The 18,953-nt window shown below is 40.9% G+C and overlaps 1 protein-coding gene across 1 annotated transcript in view; it reads left to right on the forward strand.

Moving 5' to 3' along the window:
* LOC120803144 (actin-binding LIM protein 3-like) overlaps positions 1-18,026 on the forward strand; it is a 43,525-nt gene extending 25,499 nt beyond the window's left edge. The window contains exons 9-23 of the mRNA XM_040151507.1: positions 782-862; positions 1,237-1,398; positions 1,536-1,565; positions 2,417-2,528; positions 2,807-2,917; positions 4,551-4,601; positions 7,200-7,337; positions 7,610-7,674; positions 8,032-8,173; positions 12,534-12,563; positions 14,591-14,649; positions 15,091-15,157; positions 15,343-15,350; positions 16,212-16,292; positions 16,759-18,026. Of these exons, the coding sequence (XP_040007441.1) occupies positions 782-862; positions 1,237-1,398; positions 1,536-1,565; positions 2,417-2,528; positions 2,807-2,917; positions 4,551-4,601; positions 7,200-7,337; positions 7,610-7,674; positions 8,032-8,173; positions 12,534-12,563; positions 14,591-14,649; positions 15,091-15,157; positions 15,343-15,350; positions 16,212-16,292; positions 16,759-16,872 (1,251 nt within the window). The 3' untranslated portion in view covers positions 16,873-18,026. The remainder of the gene's footprint in view (positions 1-781; positions 863-1,236; positions 1,399-1,535; positions 1,566-2,416; positions 2,529-2,806; positions 2,918-4,550; positions 4,602-7,199; positions 7,338-7,609; positions 7,675-8,031; positions 8,174-12,533; positions 12,564-14,590; positions 14,650-15,090; positions 15,158-15,342; positions 15,351-16,211; positions 16,293-16,758) is intronic.
* The last annotated feature ends 927 nt before the right edge of the window (positions 18,027-18,953 follow it).

Here is an 18,953-nt window from a genome sequence, read left to right on the forward strand (position 1 = left end):
CCCAGTTGTATTTATTTTTCGCTAGTGAACCAGTTTTCGATTTTAACTTCGGCTGCACATTTAGTCAACACATCCATATTCTAAAACCTCTGAAGTGGTTCCACAACTCACATACACAAGTCAACGGAACTTTCTCACACTGCACTGAATCAAAGCTAAAGATTATAAGTTATCAGGACCCCCCCACTTCCGCTGAAGCAAGAGACTGGCTCAGTCTTAGCTAAATATTTTACTTTAAATGGTGAAAATGTATATTTCTAAGTCTTAACAATTTGTAATTTTTGTTAATGCCAAAGAATACACAGTAAGTTTGTATTTTGTTGTTTGTTTTTTTTTGCAGTGTATGACTACTGTAATACACAACGACATAGAGAGAGTGTTATCCGAGATCTTTATAGCAAACTACTGCTGTTGCTTAGAAATGTGTGTGTGTGTGTGTGTGTGTGTGTGTGTGTGTGTGTGTGTGTGTGTGTGTGTGTGTGTGTGTGTGTGTGTGTGTGTGCGTGTGCGTGTGCGTGTGGGATTTTACCTGGGAAAGACCCACCTGACAACACCCACTTATAAGTCATGATGTAATTACAGCTTGAATTTTGCGCTGTATGTTAAAAAGTGATTTAAAAAAAGTGTCAGAAGTACAGATATGTGTAACACTGGAAGATGTTCTTTATTGTCATCATCATTACTTTAAGATTTAATTGCATGTAGTAAAATTAGCTGTTGTATCTGAGCTAACTTTACTTTGACCCCGGGCTCGCTCTGACTCTTACATCTGTCCCACCAGCTGAGACGTACCTCTGAGACAGCATCCATCTCTCCTCCGGGCTCCTCCCCTCTCCTCGGCTCTCCTCACCGGCTAATCTGTGTGAGTAACTGTTGTCGCCATGGTGACTACAACACCGCTACGGTTACGCCCTCGGCTGTCACTGTCACAGCCGTCAATCAGATATAACCGACAGAGACAGAGGCTCAGAGCCCCTGAAAGCTCGTTCTGTCTGCGCTAGTCTGCACTATCTGTCTCTGAGCAGACCTTCTCATCTGTGTGCCTGTCTGTTTGTCTGTCTGTCTCACCGCCCGTCTGTCTCCCCGCTTCACTGCAAATACTGGAGCTTTTAGTGCCTGGAGAGTGTTTTTTGCATTCCTCTGTCGTTCTTTCTGAATTGCTTTTCTATTCATGAATCAGTTTCCCATTCACCGTCCCTCCCTCTCCCTCTCTGTCTGCCTGTCTCTCTCTCGCAGTCTAAGGCTGACGCTGATGCTTTGGACTATAAGCAGCTGGCGGCTCTGCCCAGGGTCAAAGCCATATATGACATCCAGCGGCCTGACATCATCCCTTATCAGGCCGAACATGCGCACACACACCTCTCAGTTGACACTCTGGAGCGATACAGCTGTGGACAGGTACACACACGAACACAAACACACAATCAGTGTGAAAGAAACGGCATTAGGTGATTCTGAGTCTTACAAAGTTAAACATAACTCTCACCTATAATAATCAATAATGACAGATATTTTTTATTCTCCCTCTTATCCAGTCGTTGGGTTCCCTATCACCGTACTCTCACGTAAGTACTCGACCCAGTAATTTTACCTCTCTATCTAATGACTCAGGAGGTAAAGAAAAATGTATGTAGCTGTGTGAGACACCGGTCACATGCAGTGTGTTATGCAAAGATTGATGTGAACTGGGAAAATGGGACTTGCATATCAGTAATGTAACACGTACGATAATTCATCAATAAATCATTAGAAGTTTTACATTAGTCTGATGTCTTATATTTGCAATCAGTGGAGTTGACTGTGATGGATCAACTGTCTGTGGCAAGGACCAGCACTGATACTGAGCTAAGCGGATAGGGTATGGGCCAGGAGTGACAGATCCACATTAAGTACACTTTCTTCGCTGCTGTCATTAGAAATGTCAGTGCTCCAGCCTTATTAGTTACATTCATGAGCGTGATATTGATTCCCCTCATCTAACTCTTGGAAATAAAGTGAATTGGCGTATTTCCCAAAAAATGTCAAACTATTCTGTCGTAGTTAATGGACAATAACACTCAAAAGAAACAGTGTAGTCTTCTTGAAAAAGTTTGCAGTCTTTCCTGAAAACTGGTTATAACATTCACACATCACTGACCCAATATCCTGCAAATGTGTGTGTGTGTGTGTGTGTGTGTGTGTGTGTGTGTGTGTGTGTGTGTGTGTGTGTGTGTGTGTGTGTGTGTGTGTGTGTGTGTGTGTGTGTATGAAAGCGCGTGTATGTGTGCTAAGAGGACTGCCAGCAGCAAATGCACAATATAAAATATTAAACTATTCTCAAAGTGATTAAAATTGCCTTGTGAAGGCTAATTCACTGCACTTAGTAAATGAAAAAACATTACTCTGAGACAGCCTCTCTCTCTCGCTCTCACTCCAGGATGTTTTGGACGCTGTGGAGTTGAGAACGAGGCGTTCCTCCAGCTCTGCCTTCACTGACTCGCCTGCACACAGTCGCCAGGGAGGTTCCCCACTGCATTATTATCTCCCCGGTAATACGCCCACTCGACCAAGGACACACTCACACATACATACATAGAAAATATGGGGTCATATGAGGTGACATGTCCCGTTTGGAGTCCCAGAATACCCGGCAGCAACCCAAAAACACACAAGACACCCAAACATACGCGCTCACATACATGTAATTCATCATCTTCTGAGACGGTCTGTCTGTCATCAGCCTGTCTGTCTTTCTGTTTGGGGACGTGGGCCATTCTGTGCCTCATGCTTTGGTTTCTCTCACTGTGACCGGCTTCGCTGGCTGCAGGCAGTGAGAGTGGCAGGAGTTCACCCTATTACAGTCAGCCAGAGCCCAGGTGTGCCACACCCACCACCACCACCACCACCTTCCAAGCCCCCAAGCATTTCCATGTGCCAGGTAGGCCGTTATCCGTAACGCTGATACTAACCTGAATTTCCCCACGTCAGATCAAGAGATCAACCCATCCTCCAAATATTTACTTACGCTGTACCTTGTCGGTCGTCATCTTAGACTCAGCTAAGAATCTAGACTCATCTTAATCATTAATCATCTTCCAAATCCCAGGTATCGCTATAATGTGATTTCTCTCCTAAACAAGACTCTAACCCACATCCTGACCCCGGATCCGAACTAGCTACCAGCAACACATCTGCAGTGAACTTTCCACCCGAGTGTGGTAATTTGATGTTTTCATTAGCATTATTGTGAGGCCTAAGACAATTAGTCGACTGCAAGAAAATTAATCAACAATGATTTTGATAATTAATTCGTTGTCGTTTTTCAGATGCCAAAACTTTTGCTGGTTCCAAGTCATTAAATGTCATTAAATGTGAGGATTTATTTTATAGCCTGATTGTGATAGAGTTTAGATGTCTTTTGTCTAATTTTAATGAGGTCTTAACATCCAGAAAAATGTACAGTAGTTATCCTCTCTTCAGTGTCCTCCAGTGGGGAGTCTCTGTCTAATCTATTTTAATGATCTGGAGTTTTTGTATTGCATGAGTGCTTTAATCTGACAACTAATACCGGTTCGTTTTATTTGAATGTTCCATCAACCCTCCACTTTATCAAGTTGATGCCTCTCTCCTCCCTGAATGTTTCACTATGTCTCTGTTCCCTTCACTTTAAAAGGCCTTTCCATTTCATTGCAAACTTTGCATTTGATTTCCCTCCATCATTCCCTCCTCCTGCCTTCAGTCCATTTATCACTGCATGTTCCCTCTCTCCCTCTTTTTCCGAGGCTGTTCTTCCTTGCCAGCCCTGTGCCAGCGCTCCCCTCATGCTTTTCAACACTGAAAAAATGTATTTGGTGGATGCTTTTATCCAGACCGCCCTACAGTATCGTGAGTGTGTACAAACTTAGCGTGGCCGGCCCATGGGGAGTCAAACCTCCAACGCCGTGGGATTGTCGGCACGCTCTGGGCAGTATTTTGAAATATTTAATTGTTTTTACTTTATTTGTTGCAGGTTATAGCTTATAACCTTTTTAAAGTTTCTGTTAATGTGTTGTTGTGGTGCTTTTCCAGAACTCAAAGCCAAATGATTATACAGAATACTCCACCAAATGAGAGCTACATGGCGCCACGTGCTCCTGTCCCCTTTATCTTTTCCTTTGCTTTTCCATCCAGCCCTCACTCCACCCTTTGACTGCTCTCCTTCCTCTTCTTTATTCCTGTGCCATCTGCTGTTCTCTCCTGTCATAAGCCCGTGAATTGGTATTAATCAGCCTCTTTGCACATCAGTCGGGTTGCCTGGATGCACAGCACCACCTCTGCTATAGCAGTTTATTACCTGTGCTGTCAGCTTTATGGTTAAGAACACTATAAATGCATACAACTAATTTGGTGGGACGGGATGAATAAGGAAATCCAGATTATTCCTATCTCCTCTCTTCTCTTCTCCTCTCCTCTCTTTTCCTTTCCTGTCCTTTCTACTCTTCTCCTCTCCTTTCCTCTCCTCTCAGTCTCCTTCCCTATTTCCTTTATCTTTCTGCCAGTGACTCTCTTTTTTTGTTTGTTTCTGTTCTCAGCTTCTGAAGAGACCAACATCTACAGGAAACCCCCCATCTATAAGAGACAAGGTTAGCCCATTCCTCACAATGTTTTTCTGTATATAACTTGTGACAGGCTGCCTACCTCTCAGCCATTTGGTTGCTGCGTACATTGTCAGTGCATCCTTAGCATGAAACATGCCTCTGCTTGTCTGACTTAGTCAGTCAGTTACATAAAAAGATCCGAGCTAAAGCTGAATTGTAGTTTCTATCTGTCTAACATCTGGTGCTTCTGAGGACATCCAGTCCTTCTCTCCAACTCCTATGCAAAAGGAGGCAGTGAGAGAAGGAGAAAGCATTTTTCTCTACAAGCCTACATAGGTTTGATTGCAGGTTCTGTTGCAATTTTTATGGAGGGCCACTGGATAATTTGAGTAGAGGATCAGATTATCCAGTGTTTAAAAAATCGTCTCAGATTCTGTTCTTCGGTTGTCTGTTAACTGACCAATAGATTGTGCCAGTGGTAGCCACCACAGAAGGTCTGAAGATGTAGTGTAAACTCTACCATAGCTGAAATGGTTGGTCATCATCAGTTGTTTTAGTCATTTAATAAGAAAAAGGCTTTCACATTCACAGGTTTCAGCTTCTGAAATGTGTTATATCATTTGATGTAAAACAACTATGGGGTTTCGAGTTTTGGTCAGATTAAATAAGCAGTTTGAAAATATATAATTTATATATAAATATATGTATATATATCTCTACTGTATATTTAGTACCACAATGTATGTCACAGTCAAATCTGGCTACACCTCAAAACAACTCGCTTTCTAGAGCTTCTCCAGGAGGTGTTTGGTTACTTCACCAGAAGCGACAACTGAGAAAGATAGTGGGAGTTTGAGAATAACAGATGTAGCACGAATGATTTCGGATGAATGGTTTTGCCATATTTTAACAGCTCCACTGGCATGAAATATCTGATGCTGGCCAAAAATCCGTGTTATCCGTTATGTCTTTTTCTTTTGGTGCATTTCATCAGGGCGTATAAGGTTGGCCTTGGCCGGAAACATGTATGCATTGCATCTTATCTGCATGTTCCACATGAAACAATGATGAGTGCGTTTCTCTTTGTTACATAAAAGCTTAACTTTTTAAAAATGACCTCATAATCTCCTCTTTAAAAAAATCCCAGATAGGGGATAGATTGCTCAGTTGTGTCCAGTGTAAGGCAAGATACTACAGGTGAATAGGGTAGTATTTTAACTAATAGATATCACCATGAAACTTCCCCAGTGGATAACTTACATTAAGACGATAATTTTTGTATTACAAGTTTTCTGAAATTGTACGTTTACATATGCAAATGAGGCATTATCTAATTAATATACAGTGATTTGCATACACTTCCAGAAAAGAAATCTGAATATTGGATAAAGCCAGGTTCAAAATTCTTGTTTCATTTTGTTGCCATATTAGAGCCAGAGGTTTTTACAGAGGGGATTTTGGATATCTGTATATTTAATCACTCAATAAATCAGAAATAAAAAATAAATTTCACCATATTTTCAGGAATAAGATGTTTTATAAATCAGGCTATAAATCATATATGAACAAACCCCTCTGTAAAAACCTCAAAGAATATAGACAGGAATAAAACTGGAACGTTTGCTGTATGTAAGTGCTACTGAAGTGGAGATTTCTGGCTCAGAGTGTGAGAAAAAACTCATTTTGAGAAAACGGCCTATAAAGGTATACGAGAAACATTCCAAACATTTTTATTGGAAACCACTATTTACGGACACAACATCTGATACAAAGGAAATGGCCGTGCTAGGATCTGATAACATTGCGCAGAAGAGAGAAAGCTTTACAACGGCGCCTTTGATAACATGGTGCAGTCAACGATCGCGGTACTGCATGTTGCATCGGAATGTTAACTTTTGGTGAATTTAGGAGAAATGAGTAGATGAACCTAGACAAAGGGTGGTAAAATAAACACCTAAATGTGTATTTTGGACATTTTCTATCCACTACTCTGAAAGAAGACATGTTATGGAATCAAAATAGCCCAAAATCTCAAAATTGACCAGTGCATGAAGAAAATATGTTTCTTCCTGCAGTGTCTTGCCCTAATTTTGTTGTCCAAAGACTAAAAGTAACACTGATGCATCCACAGCATCAGTCGAAATATGATCATTGCTATATGCCACCAACTCGCCTTCTCTTATCTTTCCTCCTTTCCCACTTTTTTTTAAACATATTTCACACCACTAAGCAGTTGTCAGTAGTAGTTATTGCAGTAAACCCTTGATAATCTTTTCCCTGTTTTTAATGCATCTCCTCTCCACCTCCCTTCCTCCCGTCTGCTGTGTCCTCCCCTCTCTGTAAGTAAAGGCACTACTTTGTCCGTGTTGTTTCTCCTGCACACAAAAAGACACAGAACCTTTCACACTCCGACGGTCAAATCACAAATCACACCATTTTGTAAAGGAGAGCGAGTTTTATCATTCTCCCATTCCTCCCCCATTGTTGACTATTCCCTTCTCAGAGCATTGTTGTTATTTCAAGTATGAAAATCAGCCTAAAATCATTGGATAAGGTTCTTTCATCACAAATCAAGTGTTGAAAATGTGTCTTTAATAAAAATGAATCATACAATTTCTCTTTCTATGTTCGTCTTTCCATCAGACATCTCTGCCTCTCCGTCAGCCAATAAGAGTAAGACCAATGACAATCTCTTCAATTCCAGTCGCCTTTCCCCCTCCAACTGTAACAGCATTTATCACCCAGGCTCCAATTACTACCCATATACTGGTTCTCCAAAAGGTACTGTTCCCTCTCTTTCTCAAACACACACTTTTGCACACAAAAGTGCTTAGAAACTTGTATACACACCAATGCCACATACTATACAAACACTTATATACATATACTACGTATACTACACATACTTTACTTAAAGAATAAGAGCCAAATAAACAATTTGCCCGTGATTTCAAAAGTGCAAACTTTGCTTTGATATTAGCTTTTCCCTTCTTCTCGCTTACTCTATTTTACATCCCATCTCTACCTTTTTCTCCCTCCATCTCTCTTTCTAGTCTCCAGAGTGAGGAGGTTTTCAGCTGGAGGAGAGGAGGATGGATGGAATCACAATATCAACAGGGTAATAACGAAACACATCCTCCTGCTTCTCCCTTTTATATTTTAAGTGTGTGTGTGTGTGTGTGTTAATATTTAATGTGCCAGTTAATTAAATGCCTTTTCTCCAACCTCACTTACTGGACATGATACAAAAGTGATGCTGCTCTGCTCCTCTCTCCTCCTCCTTCTTTCATCCCTCTATCTGTTCAAACAACCGTCGCCTTTTCATGTCTCTTCCTGCATTATCTCATCACCATATATCACCTTATACTACTCAACCATTCTTCCATCTGTCTGTCAATTTGCCCAACTCCTTTAATCCATCCTTCCATTCCTCCCCTCTGCTCTTCTTTCCTTCCCCCTCCTTCCCTCTCTACAGGGAATTGGCAGGATGATCTTGAAGGAGGAGATGAAGGCGCGGTCAGGTTGTCACGACAATGACCAGTGGGGGAGCAGACGCAGTTCCCGCTGTAGCAGCAAGGAGGCGCTGAACAATCTGGGATACAGCTCCCTCAATGACTGTAAGTTTGTGTGTGTGTGTGTGTATGTGTGTGTGAGTGAGTAAGTGCCTCTCTAACTTCTTGAAAATACTAGTAAGGGTTGGTTTTTGTTGATTTACTCCATTTGCCTACCCATCTAACAGCCGATGTTAGCTTATTGCAGACATATTCGTGTCAGTGTATAGCTCAACCATTACGTAACAAGAAACTGAAGTGCTCAATTAGGTTTGAGGTAATTCAGAAATAGTTACACCATTTTAAAAAGGAAAAATTAAGGGATCCGTATCAAGATTGGTTGTTTATTGTATGTGTCGGCCAGTATATTGTTATTGTATTTTTTAAACTCAAATATCATTATCAGTGTTAGCCTCAAAAATCCAGTATTGGTCAAGCTATAGTGTAGTATGTATTGTATTTACACAATGTTGCTTTTAATGCATGATGCCATCTTTGCCAGGTTTCTCTTGTAAAACAGATTTGTATTTCAGTCAGACTTCTCCTGGTTAAATAACGGATTTTCCATGGCTTTTTAGGCCAGAGACTGCATCCCCAGGGATGACAATGCGGGTCGGTAAATCAGTCTGTCTTTTGGTCTTTCCATCACCCGGCTCAATCTGAAATATCTCAACAACTAGTTGATGGATTAACACAAAATTCATGGTTGCCACATGATGTCGCCTACTGACTTTGGTGATCTGCTAAGCTTCACTCTAGTGCCACTATGAGTTTGAAATTTGTGGTTCTGAGTCAAATGTCTCAACAACTAATGGGTGGACTGCCATTAAATTTGGCACACACATTCGTGTCCCCCTCAGGATGAATTGTAATAACTTTGGTTATCCTCTGTCTCTTCATCTAGTGCCATCAGCAGGCCAAGATTTCAATTTATCTAATACACACTAAACTAAAAATGGTGAACATGGTAAACATTATACCTGCTAAAGATCAGCATGTTAGCAATGTCAGTGTGAGCCTCTTAGCATGCTGACGTTAGCCTTTAGCTCAAATTACCGCTTTGCCAAAGTACAGCCTCACAAAATTGCAAGTGTGGCTATAGAATCGAAGTGTTGGTCCTACGTTTCACACAGAGTTGTGAAACTTGCCTGAGAAAGTAATCGTGTTTTGTAGTGGTATGTAATAATTCAAAGGTGTTAATTCACACTCTGGTGGAAAGCTCCCAAACACTGAGGAAATCATAATAATTGTGAAAATGACAATTTAGTAGAAAATGACAATTTTAGTAACATCTTAACATTGTCTGCAGATGCAGACCATGATAAAATAGCTGGCCAAAAGATAAAGCCACTGGGATTGATCTCTGCAAACTGGCTTCCAAACTTTACTGAAGTAAACTGAAAACAATGTGCTTGGAGAGCACTATAGTACAATAGTAGATTCTGCTTTTTAAGAAATGGCAGTAATGTCAAATTTATATGATCCGTAAACCCTGACAGTCCTGGTTGTATTAGGGTTGTGACTATGCTTTAGAGTCAAGGCTGAAATAAGGATCAGATTTGGTTTGGGGTAAAGGTGATGATCGGTCTGTGGTGGTGAAGTTTAGAGGTTAGGATATGAATATAGTCACCTTATAGGTTGAGGACTGTGTGTGTCTAGTTGTGATGCTGTGCAAGCTGTAGTGGGGGTTTCCCACTTCTGTATTAAGTCTCCCACTGATCCCACTGATCCCATTCCCCATTGCATTCAGCACGTGTAAGGGCGAGACAAAGAAGGAGACACTCCCAGAGAGAGACAGAGAGAGAGTGTGTTTAGGTGCAGGTCAAAAGAGAGGTTGTTATAACAGCAGAGACAGAGACAGAACGAGACAGAGAGTGAATTAAAAATAAAAAAAGAGAGAGGGAGTGAGAAGCTAAAGCAATTTGGAGCTGTTCAGAGAAGATTTATGACATGAAGCCAAGAGGTAAATCAGGGCCAGAGAGCGGTGGAGAAAGAAGGAAATGAACTATGTGCACAGAGGTCAGACAGAGAGAGGTGTGGATAATGTGGGTGCTGTGGTAATAACTGTGGGTTATAGTGCCTGCTATTATTATACTGATCAGAAAAACCCTAAGAGGTGTGTGCTCAGATTTTCTTCAGAAGAGGCTAATTCCAAAATGGGATGTCCTTGATTTAATAGTAGTTACATGAACCTCTATAAAATGACTGACACTTGATGACTTCATTCACCTTAACCTATTTTGGCCCATTTAGCTATGGTAGCAGCAGGGCTCTAGGGATGGCAATGTCGGTCTCTCAGTCAGTTGGTCAGTTCACCGTTTTGATTGATCTATATTAACAGCTACTGGGTGGATTGCCATGGAATTTGGTACAGTCATGGCTGCCAGTCCTACTGACGTTTGTGATCCTCTTACTTTTCCTCACATTTGTGGCTTTAACTGAAATATCTCGACAACTGTTGGGTGGTACATACATTCATGTCCCCCACAGGAAGAACAAATAATTTTAAGAACCCTCTGACTTTTCATCTGGTGACATCATCAGGCCAAAAAGTCAGTTTGTCCAGTACTTTTTTTTTTATTACTAAATACCTGCAAAACTAATATGGCATTCCCATCAGCCTCAGTTGTACTTTGTGTTTAGTACTAATTAGCAAATGTTAGCATGTTAAACGCTAAACTAAGTGTAAAACTAAGATGGATAACATAGTAAATATTATACCTGCCAAACAACAGCATGTTAAAGTGATGATGTTAAAATTTGGGTCAAAGCACCGTTGTGCTTAGGTACAGCTTCACCGTGCTTCTAGCAAAGTGCAGTGGGTGGGTGCCATAAACATATACATTTTTAACATGAGGGGCCCAAATATAAACCCTGATGCTGCGTGGCTGTACCCATGCTGCTTCATATTTTATATGATGTGTAGGTCTTGATGGTGATTATGTCTGCATGTTGATGCTGTTAGGGGCATATCCTCACACAGCTGATGTTTTATATATGTCCCACAACAGCTGGCCTTCTTTATTTCCCTTCCACTGAAAACTCTTGTCTCTCATTTAACTTCACTGTTTGTTCTCATACTTTTACCATGTAGCAGGTTTACGTACTCTACTTAACACAGCTACCCATATAATTCATTTACACAATCACACACTAACCTCCATGTATCCATTTGCATTCACAAAAAAAAAGGGGGGGGGTGCAAGGGGATCAAGAAACCAGGAGATCCATTGATATTTAAAGTGGAGTGCCTCTCATGATGTTTTTATAATGACAATTTATCAAATGACAATGTGAAAACAATGTTACATGTGGTTGCTCATAGTAATGAACTATCAGGGAATTATCACCTGAATCTTCAGCACCCCTCAGCTTTACAGAGATTTATAGCGATTTTCAGCTCATTGTTTAGCTCCCACAACTTTACTGTTCTGGTTCATTCTCGCAACTCTCATAGTGTTGTTTTTGACTGCAGCAGGCAGCTGTTTTGAGCAAAATAAAAGCCCACTGTACACTGCCTGCTCAGCACCAAACAGCAGACAGAAACAGTGAAAGACTAACTGGTGAACAGAGTGGAGCATTTAGCAGCTAAGGCACCAGATATTTCCCTCAGGGTCGGTGGAGACCAAAAACAGAGCTAAAAGAGCGTGAAATTTGACTTATATCGACCAGATGGCCAAACACATGACTTCAGATGAATGATAATGTTGCTGAATGTGTAATTAAGCAACTGTTTGCCTTGATATCAAGGCAAACTTGATATGTCAATGTTGTGTTAATGTTAATCTTGTTTCCACTGCCCCAAGTGGAATCAGTTCAAAATCAGTTGTTGCAAGTTTTTAGCCTTTAAACCTCTGTTCAAGAAAGATTTATATCTGCTAATGGCAAGTGTTTCTTCTTTGTTTTTGTCTTCTTTGTTTTCATCTGTCCACAGATGAATGTCTTTTTCATGAGTTGTCACCATTTTTGCTCTAGTTGTCAAGTCTGAATTAACAGGAAATTTTGTCATATTAGTCAGATGCTAGAATTTATTTCATTACATTAAATGTTAAATGTGTTCCCTTAATCTGGAAATGAAGCAGTTTTTAGTTTTGCCTGTGTAAACATCATTACAGTGTGATATACAACTGAATTTTTAAATACTACATTTTTATTAACTTGACCTCTTTGGTTATATTCGAAAGACCTTTTTTGGTTTTGTTTTCTCGTTTTTCCAATAAAAGGTAGATGGATCCATATTTAATGACAACAGTCCATGTTATTCCATGTCATAAAGTTTTTAATAAGGCAAAGTTCTTGATGTAAATGATTAGGACTATAGAGTTTTTGGACTTGAGACATAAGAATATATTGTCCCCTTTGTTCTTTCTTATTTCTGTCTCCGTCCACTTCAACCCTCGCCACCTTGCTGTCCATCTGTTCTCAGCTCCCAGATCCGTCTACAGCGCAGAAAGCGGTGAGTGGGTAATCAGTGTGTTTTGATCTCTGAGGTCATCTCGACAGAGCGGGCTGCTTTCCTCTGATCCTCTTCATCCTGTAGTTTCTGCTGTGACAGTGGCAGAGCTTTAAGTTGGAGATTGTTATCAACTCACACACACACACACACACGCACGCACACCTCTTTTCTTTTGGGTTACATGTGGGAAGATGAATGGCTTAGCAGGTTCAGCCCATATTTATCAGCTTTTCTTTAGCAGCAGCACTGATCCAGGTTCACTGACCTGAACCCCTAAGCCATCTGTTTCACAACCTACAGTTACACTCTACACTTTATTTGATTTTTGACTGTAAAAATAGATTTATTTTATGCAATCACTTTATTCACTCTTGGCCTCAAAATTATTGTAATGCGCCTCCTGGGGTTTGCGAGTTTTAGCACCATGTTTTCCTCCTGTCTTTACAAGCTCTTTATTGGTCTGGTGTGCATTTTAGCCCAGTAATATCCAATCCTGGCCTCAAAATTTGTTTTTGAACATCATGAAATTACATTCTTGGGCCAATAAAATAAAACTGATGACTTAAAATGCTGCAAAACCTTAACTACAAGAATTCAAATGGTAGAAGTGACCATAGGGCAACACATTCACACTATTTGGCATCACTTTGATGAAACAACTATATTTCTTAGACACACACCATGACTAATCTATGAGACTATATTGCATTTCTTATTGGAACACAAAGAGTAGTAGATGACGAACTCATTATTGTTCAGTAGCTCTACACACCGACCAATATTCTGCTGCATCATGACGTTTCATCCCGGCTCTTTGACATCGCTGTGTAATTTAATTCCTTTCAACACCAGAGTGAACAAGAGAGAGGGAGACTGAATGAGAAGATAGACAGAGCGAGAGAGAGGGAGAGAGAAAGGGGGAGAAAAAAAGAAGAGGGAGGCACACAAGTCTGAAGAAGAGTGAATGATGAAGCCAGGGAGCAAGAAGCAAGAAATGCAGATGGTGAGGAAGAGGCAAGTTGAAGTGGAAGAGAGGAAGAAAGGAGGGACATCAGAATGACATGTAAGGATTGGTGTGGCTCCACTGCCCTCTGCTGGTTCAGTTGCAGCAGTGCACACCACAAATGAAGATGACTTCAAGACTATGCTTGGATGCTGGTGGTTACCAGGCAAACATGCTGGAGGAGTGTTCACGAAAGGAAAGAGCAATGTACAAAAATCCTGTAATCGGTGTGATTATGGCTTGGGAATGTAGCACGTTTCTGCGGGTAGATATATTGTAGTTTGTATTTGACGAGGGTGAAATAGCCCGTCCAAACGACTGAAACTGAAATAGGTTAAAGGTCATCACAAGCCGCAGGTGTGGGGTTTGTGGAGACACTGACTATATGCTTCCAGAGTGAGCCTAATATTTCCGATATCACAGTGTGATCAGAGCTACACTCCCTCCTCTGGAGTCTGTCAGGTGGGTGTCTGGAAAGTAGTGGCAGCCTGTAGGTTTAAAAAGCAGTTGAAGCGTGTGTCAGGAGAGCTGCTGCTCCTTATTCCATCACCAATCGGGAGAAACTGTTTCCCCAGTGTGATATTCTCAGAAACTGGATGACAGGAAGACAAATTAGAAACCCTTTACTTATCCTCCAGCAACTGTCGGTAGAGAGCTGTTGAGCTGTTGAACAAGATGTTGCTCTTGAGTAAAACTTCTTTCTTCCTTTTCCCCCCATAACCCTCCCCTCATCCCTTCTGTCTAAAGAGGGAGGTCTGATTGTGGTAGATAAGATTAAATACAGCTGAATTTGATGCGGAAATTTGTTTAGAGATTCTGATACTTGTAATATGTATTAATATTCAAAATAATCATATTTTTTGAGGTTGTAAGGCACAGACCTTTCCCTGGAAAATGGAAATCCCTTAAGAAAACTAAGCTACATAGAAGTCCTGTGTTCCTACTCACACGCTGAGTGTGTTTGTATTAGTTTGCACATTTCCTGTATATGTTTGTGGTAATGTGTTTATATTTGTTCTTGCAGACTCATGCGTTGCTAAATCGGCCTCGTTGCCAGGCTATGGCAGAAACGGACTAAACAGGGTAAGCAATCATGATTTCTGTTGTGTGAGTGTATCTTTGTCTTTGCATGTGTGTGTGTGTGTGTGTGTGTGTGTGTGTGTGTGTGTGTGTGTGTGTGTGTGTGTGTGATAGAAGGAGAGTGATAGAGAGAATAAGACAGGCATGGCCGTTCATGAAGAGCTATGGCAAAGTCCTTCTTTTGCCCCTGAACCTCGGAGACTCATTTTTATCAGTTTACTCCCTGAGGCTAACTGAGACAGTAACCGACAACTGGCAAGATATCGACAGTATGTTAGTCAGTGTGATTGATTATTTGACAGAATACGCCACTGATGTATCCTCTTGTGGATACAATATTTTACGATTTCTGTCTACTTTGTTTGATCCTTTCCCTCCATTATAATGATGAAATCCATCCTCTTGATCCACGTTTGCTAAATTGGTCTTGTTGTGTTCTGGCAGCCTGGGAGTGCGGGTGCAGATTATTACCAGTATGACAGCAGTAATGCAGTTAATTGGCAGATCAGAGGTAAGCCTATTGTACAACTTAAATCTGCTTATCCCCAATTCTTCTAGTGTTCTCCTGATTTACCTCCCCTCCTGATGCATATTATTCAGTGTTATTCAGAGTGTGTATAATAATGGAATAGAGGCGGCAGCGAATGTAGCAGTTAAGATAACTCACTGCTGTATTTATCTTCTCTTTTCTTTCAGAGTACAAGGTAAGATGCTTCTTGCCAAAGCTGGCGAACCTTTACTGAGCCAAGAGTGAAAGGTCTGGATCAGTGGATAATACATAATGATGATGTGTTTCCTGTTTAAAGTGCATACTAAATGGTGAATCCATCTCACTCAGTGCCACCCACTTGTCTAAGTGAAATTTCGTGAAGCTGACTGGCTCATTTTATCGACACAGAAAAAAAAAAAAAAAAGGACAGAGGGAAGTTGTACACACAGGGTTCGTGCGATGGGTATTCGATCGCCTTTTATCTTTATGACCCGCTGTTTTGATGAACTGTTTCGGTACCAATCTGTGGGGAACATCGAACTTTATTAAGAGCATTTTTTCTCCCACTATTTTTTATGTAGTCCTACAACTTCATCACTTAATCCTGTTTATTAAAAAGAAAGGGAAAAACAAGAGCAATACATTTTTCTTTTTCTCTTCCTGTTATATTTGCACTAACAATGAAAGGCAGAGACTTAATCTCTTCTTCTAATTTATTTTAGCCTTAGCTGTTGTCATTACTGTGTTTTGCCGTGATGGGGTGACAGACACCGAAAGCCTTTCTGTCGTCAAGGTCGAAATAGATAAACCCAAGCTAATTCATTGGGATGTTTTTTAATGGTGCTAGCATGTTATAAACAACATTAAGCAAAAAAACTTCCTCAGTAAAACCATATTTGAATGACATCATCAGTAGAAGTCTCTTGAAGGAGCGTCTGAAGACAGGTTGATTTACAGTTTCTGTATTAAATAACCACTCTGTGGCAATCCAAATGCAAATGGTAGTATCGATACAACACCTCTGTGCTGGTGACAGATAGACATTTATTAGTAACATGCTTTATCTCTTTGTTAGATCTACCCGTATGAGGCCCTGATGGTGTCAGTCAGAGGGCAGCAGCATCTCCCAAGTGACGTGGACCGAGCCAGACTGGAGGTAAACTGCTACTCGACGTAACTCTTTTTACGGAATCCACTCCAGCCACTGCTCTTCCTGAACACATTAAGACACTGGAAAACACGGATAGAAAACAACAAGAGTTAAAAGCCTAATGCCCCGCCTGTAGCCCCTGGAGGCTGTAATGTTCAGTGCAGTCCACAATACAAAAGTGCGGAACATAATGGATAGTATACAAACTTTGTGACCATTCAAAGAGCCGTACCAGTAGTGGAGCTTAAAGAAGTGAAGAAAAGAAGAGAGGGAGTCATCCTGAGCATCAGCATATTCACAGCAAATTTAGCCAGTTGCTGTTAAGATGTTTTCCTCTTGACAATAGTGTTGACTCTTCCCTGACAATGTGTCCTAAACCTTTTTTTTTTTCTAAGCTACGTGAATTTAACAAAAGTAATCATTTTCTGAGTTTCTGACTGGCTCTGTGTCTCTTTCTGTTCTCTCCCCACAGCGTCACCTCTCACCAGAGGAATTCTACAAAGTCTTCGGCATGTCCATGTCTGCCTTTGACCGTCTTGCTCAGTGGAAAAAGAACGAACTTAAGAAACAGGTCCGACTGTTTTGAGAAAATGAATTCACCAGGACCGTCTGACCCAGTGCAGGTCTACTGCCAAGAGTGTGCTTTGAAAAGTAGTATCCATAAAGGCCTACTGACTCTGGCCTACTGGCCCAGAATGACATTGTGTTTCAGTGGAAGAGGAACTGGCTGAAGTGAAAAAAGTCTCTCTCCCCTTGAGGTGGCAGGAGCAGAACTGTTTGACCCACCACAGGACTCCTGCTCTTGGCATGCTTTAAACTGGTGTGTACTTGGACCTCTTAAACAATATGTATGAAGTCAGCCAACTGGCCAAAATGGGTGAATTAGAGGAAGGCGAACTGGAAGGAGGGCATAAAGGCTTCCAGAGACAGCACCTAAGCCACACTCGGGCTGAAAACAGACAGGTCGATGAGGAGAGGGAGGAGCCGGCTGCTTCTCCCTCCCCTACCAGCAGATGGCGGTGTGTTAACATGAGCACAGGGGTGGCAGTCTGAAACCACCAGGTAGACTGTCAGCTGGGGTGCTTCGAAACCATGCAGAGGTTCTGACACTCTGAGCCAAACTGCCAAAAGTGAAGGAGGTAGTTTGGGGAAAGAGGCTGCCTTGAAGACAGACCAGCAAGTTGTTGAAGGCAAAACGGATCCAGTTTAAGTCACACACATAAACATCATCCACAGTGGCTCGTAAGCCGACAGGACAGGGAGACGAGAAAAGTGTGAAGGTTACTGAGCATGATGTATGGTGTTTTTATAATGTGCTAATACTCAAAGCAAAGGTTTTTTTCTTTTTTTTTAATGACTGGCATGTGTTTGACTTTGATATTTGAAGCCATATCAGTGTTTAGAGTTCATTTCAACGACATGAGCAGACTGTATAGTTCACTGAAGTGGTTTTTGAAACATGATGTGATTGTAAGGTTAATGTGAATGAACTGTGTCTCACGGCTGTGAGCGCAGAGATGTTAGTTAAGTTTAGAAATCAGGTTTTAGTGCAAAACACACTTCAAAATAAGATATTTGTCTCACTTATTTTATTCAAAGAAATCTTTTTTTTGTCAGTTCATACTTGCAGTTGCGCATGAAGCAGCTCAGATTTTCAGATGCTGGATTACGATTAAATCAGACTGAATCGTGTGTGTGTGTGTGTGTGTGTGTGTGTGTGTGTGTGTGTGTGTGTGTGTGTGTGTGTGTGTGTGTGTGTGTGTGTGTGTGTGTGTGTGTGTGTGTGTGTGTGTGAGTGTGTGATTACAGCAAATGACTAATAGAGGATTGTCATGGATAATGATAAGCCTTTTGAATAAAGAGAAGAAAAACAATTGTGAAGTGGGGGAAGGATATAGGAAGAGGTCAAGGAAGAAAGGAAAGATAGAGAAAGGGAGGAAGTAGCAAGGGAAGGAATGTGTTAAGGGATAAACAAAGAAAGATGCAAGGGGAAAAGAAGTGCTCACATAGAAAATAGAAAAAAGATTTGACAAGTCTCACAAAGGGAAAGTGTGAAGAAAAGACTTGTGTGTTTGTGATAAAACAGGTGCGAGAGATACGGTCTGATCTGAAATAGATTTAATAATTACGGAAGGTGCTGGATAGTTTGTTGCAAGAACAAGATTGTTGCTCTTTAATGCAGGGACTGAAACTGGAGTGTGTGGGTGTGTGTTTTTACAGCTCTGAAACAGTCACATTTACCGCATTAATTGTATGGAACTTTGGAGTTATTGGACTAACATAATATAATTTACTACCCCGTGTCTGTCACTACAACTTCTAAATAAATTATTTAAACATCAGTTATTATTATTTTTTCATCAATGTACATGGTGATGGTCCGGTTGGTGAACAGGCAAACCCACTTTTGGGTTCAGGGTTCATTGGGTTTGATAAAGGATTCAAGTAGTTTTTTCCAAGAATACCCCCTAATGTTTTTGATTTTGTTGTTATTTGTAATTTAATGTAATTTGCATTAGTTCGCTAGAAAATCATTAACAAATTATCTCATGATAGTTTTCACCTTTACCACTCTTATCATGGAAAATCAAGGATCTGATCAATTCTTCGGGAAAGTCAGGAAATATCAAGGAATATAAAGTCGTTCTTGGCAGGAGTACAAACCAA

This window comes from Xiphias gladius, chromosome 17 (assembly GCF_016859285.1).
Source record: "Xiphias gladius isolate SHS-SW01 ecotype Sanya breed wild chromosome 17, ASM1685928v1, whole genome shotgun sequence".
Classification (NCBI taxonomy): Eukaryota; Metazoa; Chordata; class Actinopteri; order Istiophoriformes; family Xiphiidae; genus Xiphias; species Xiphias gladius.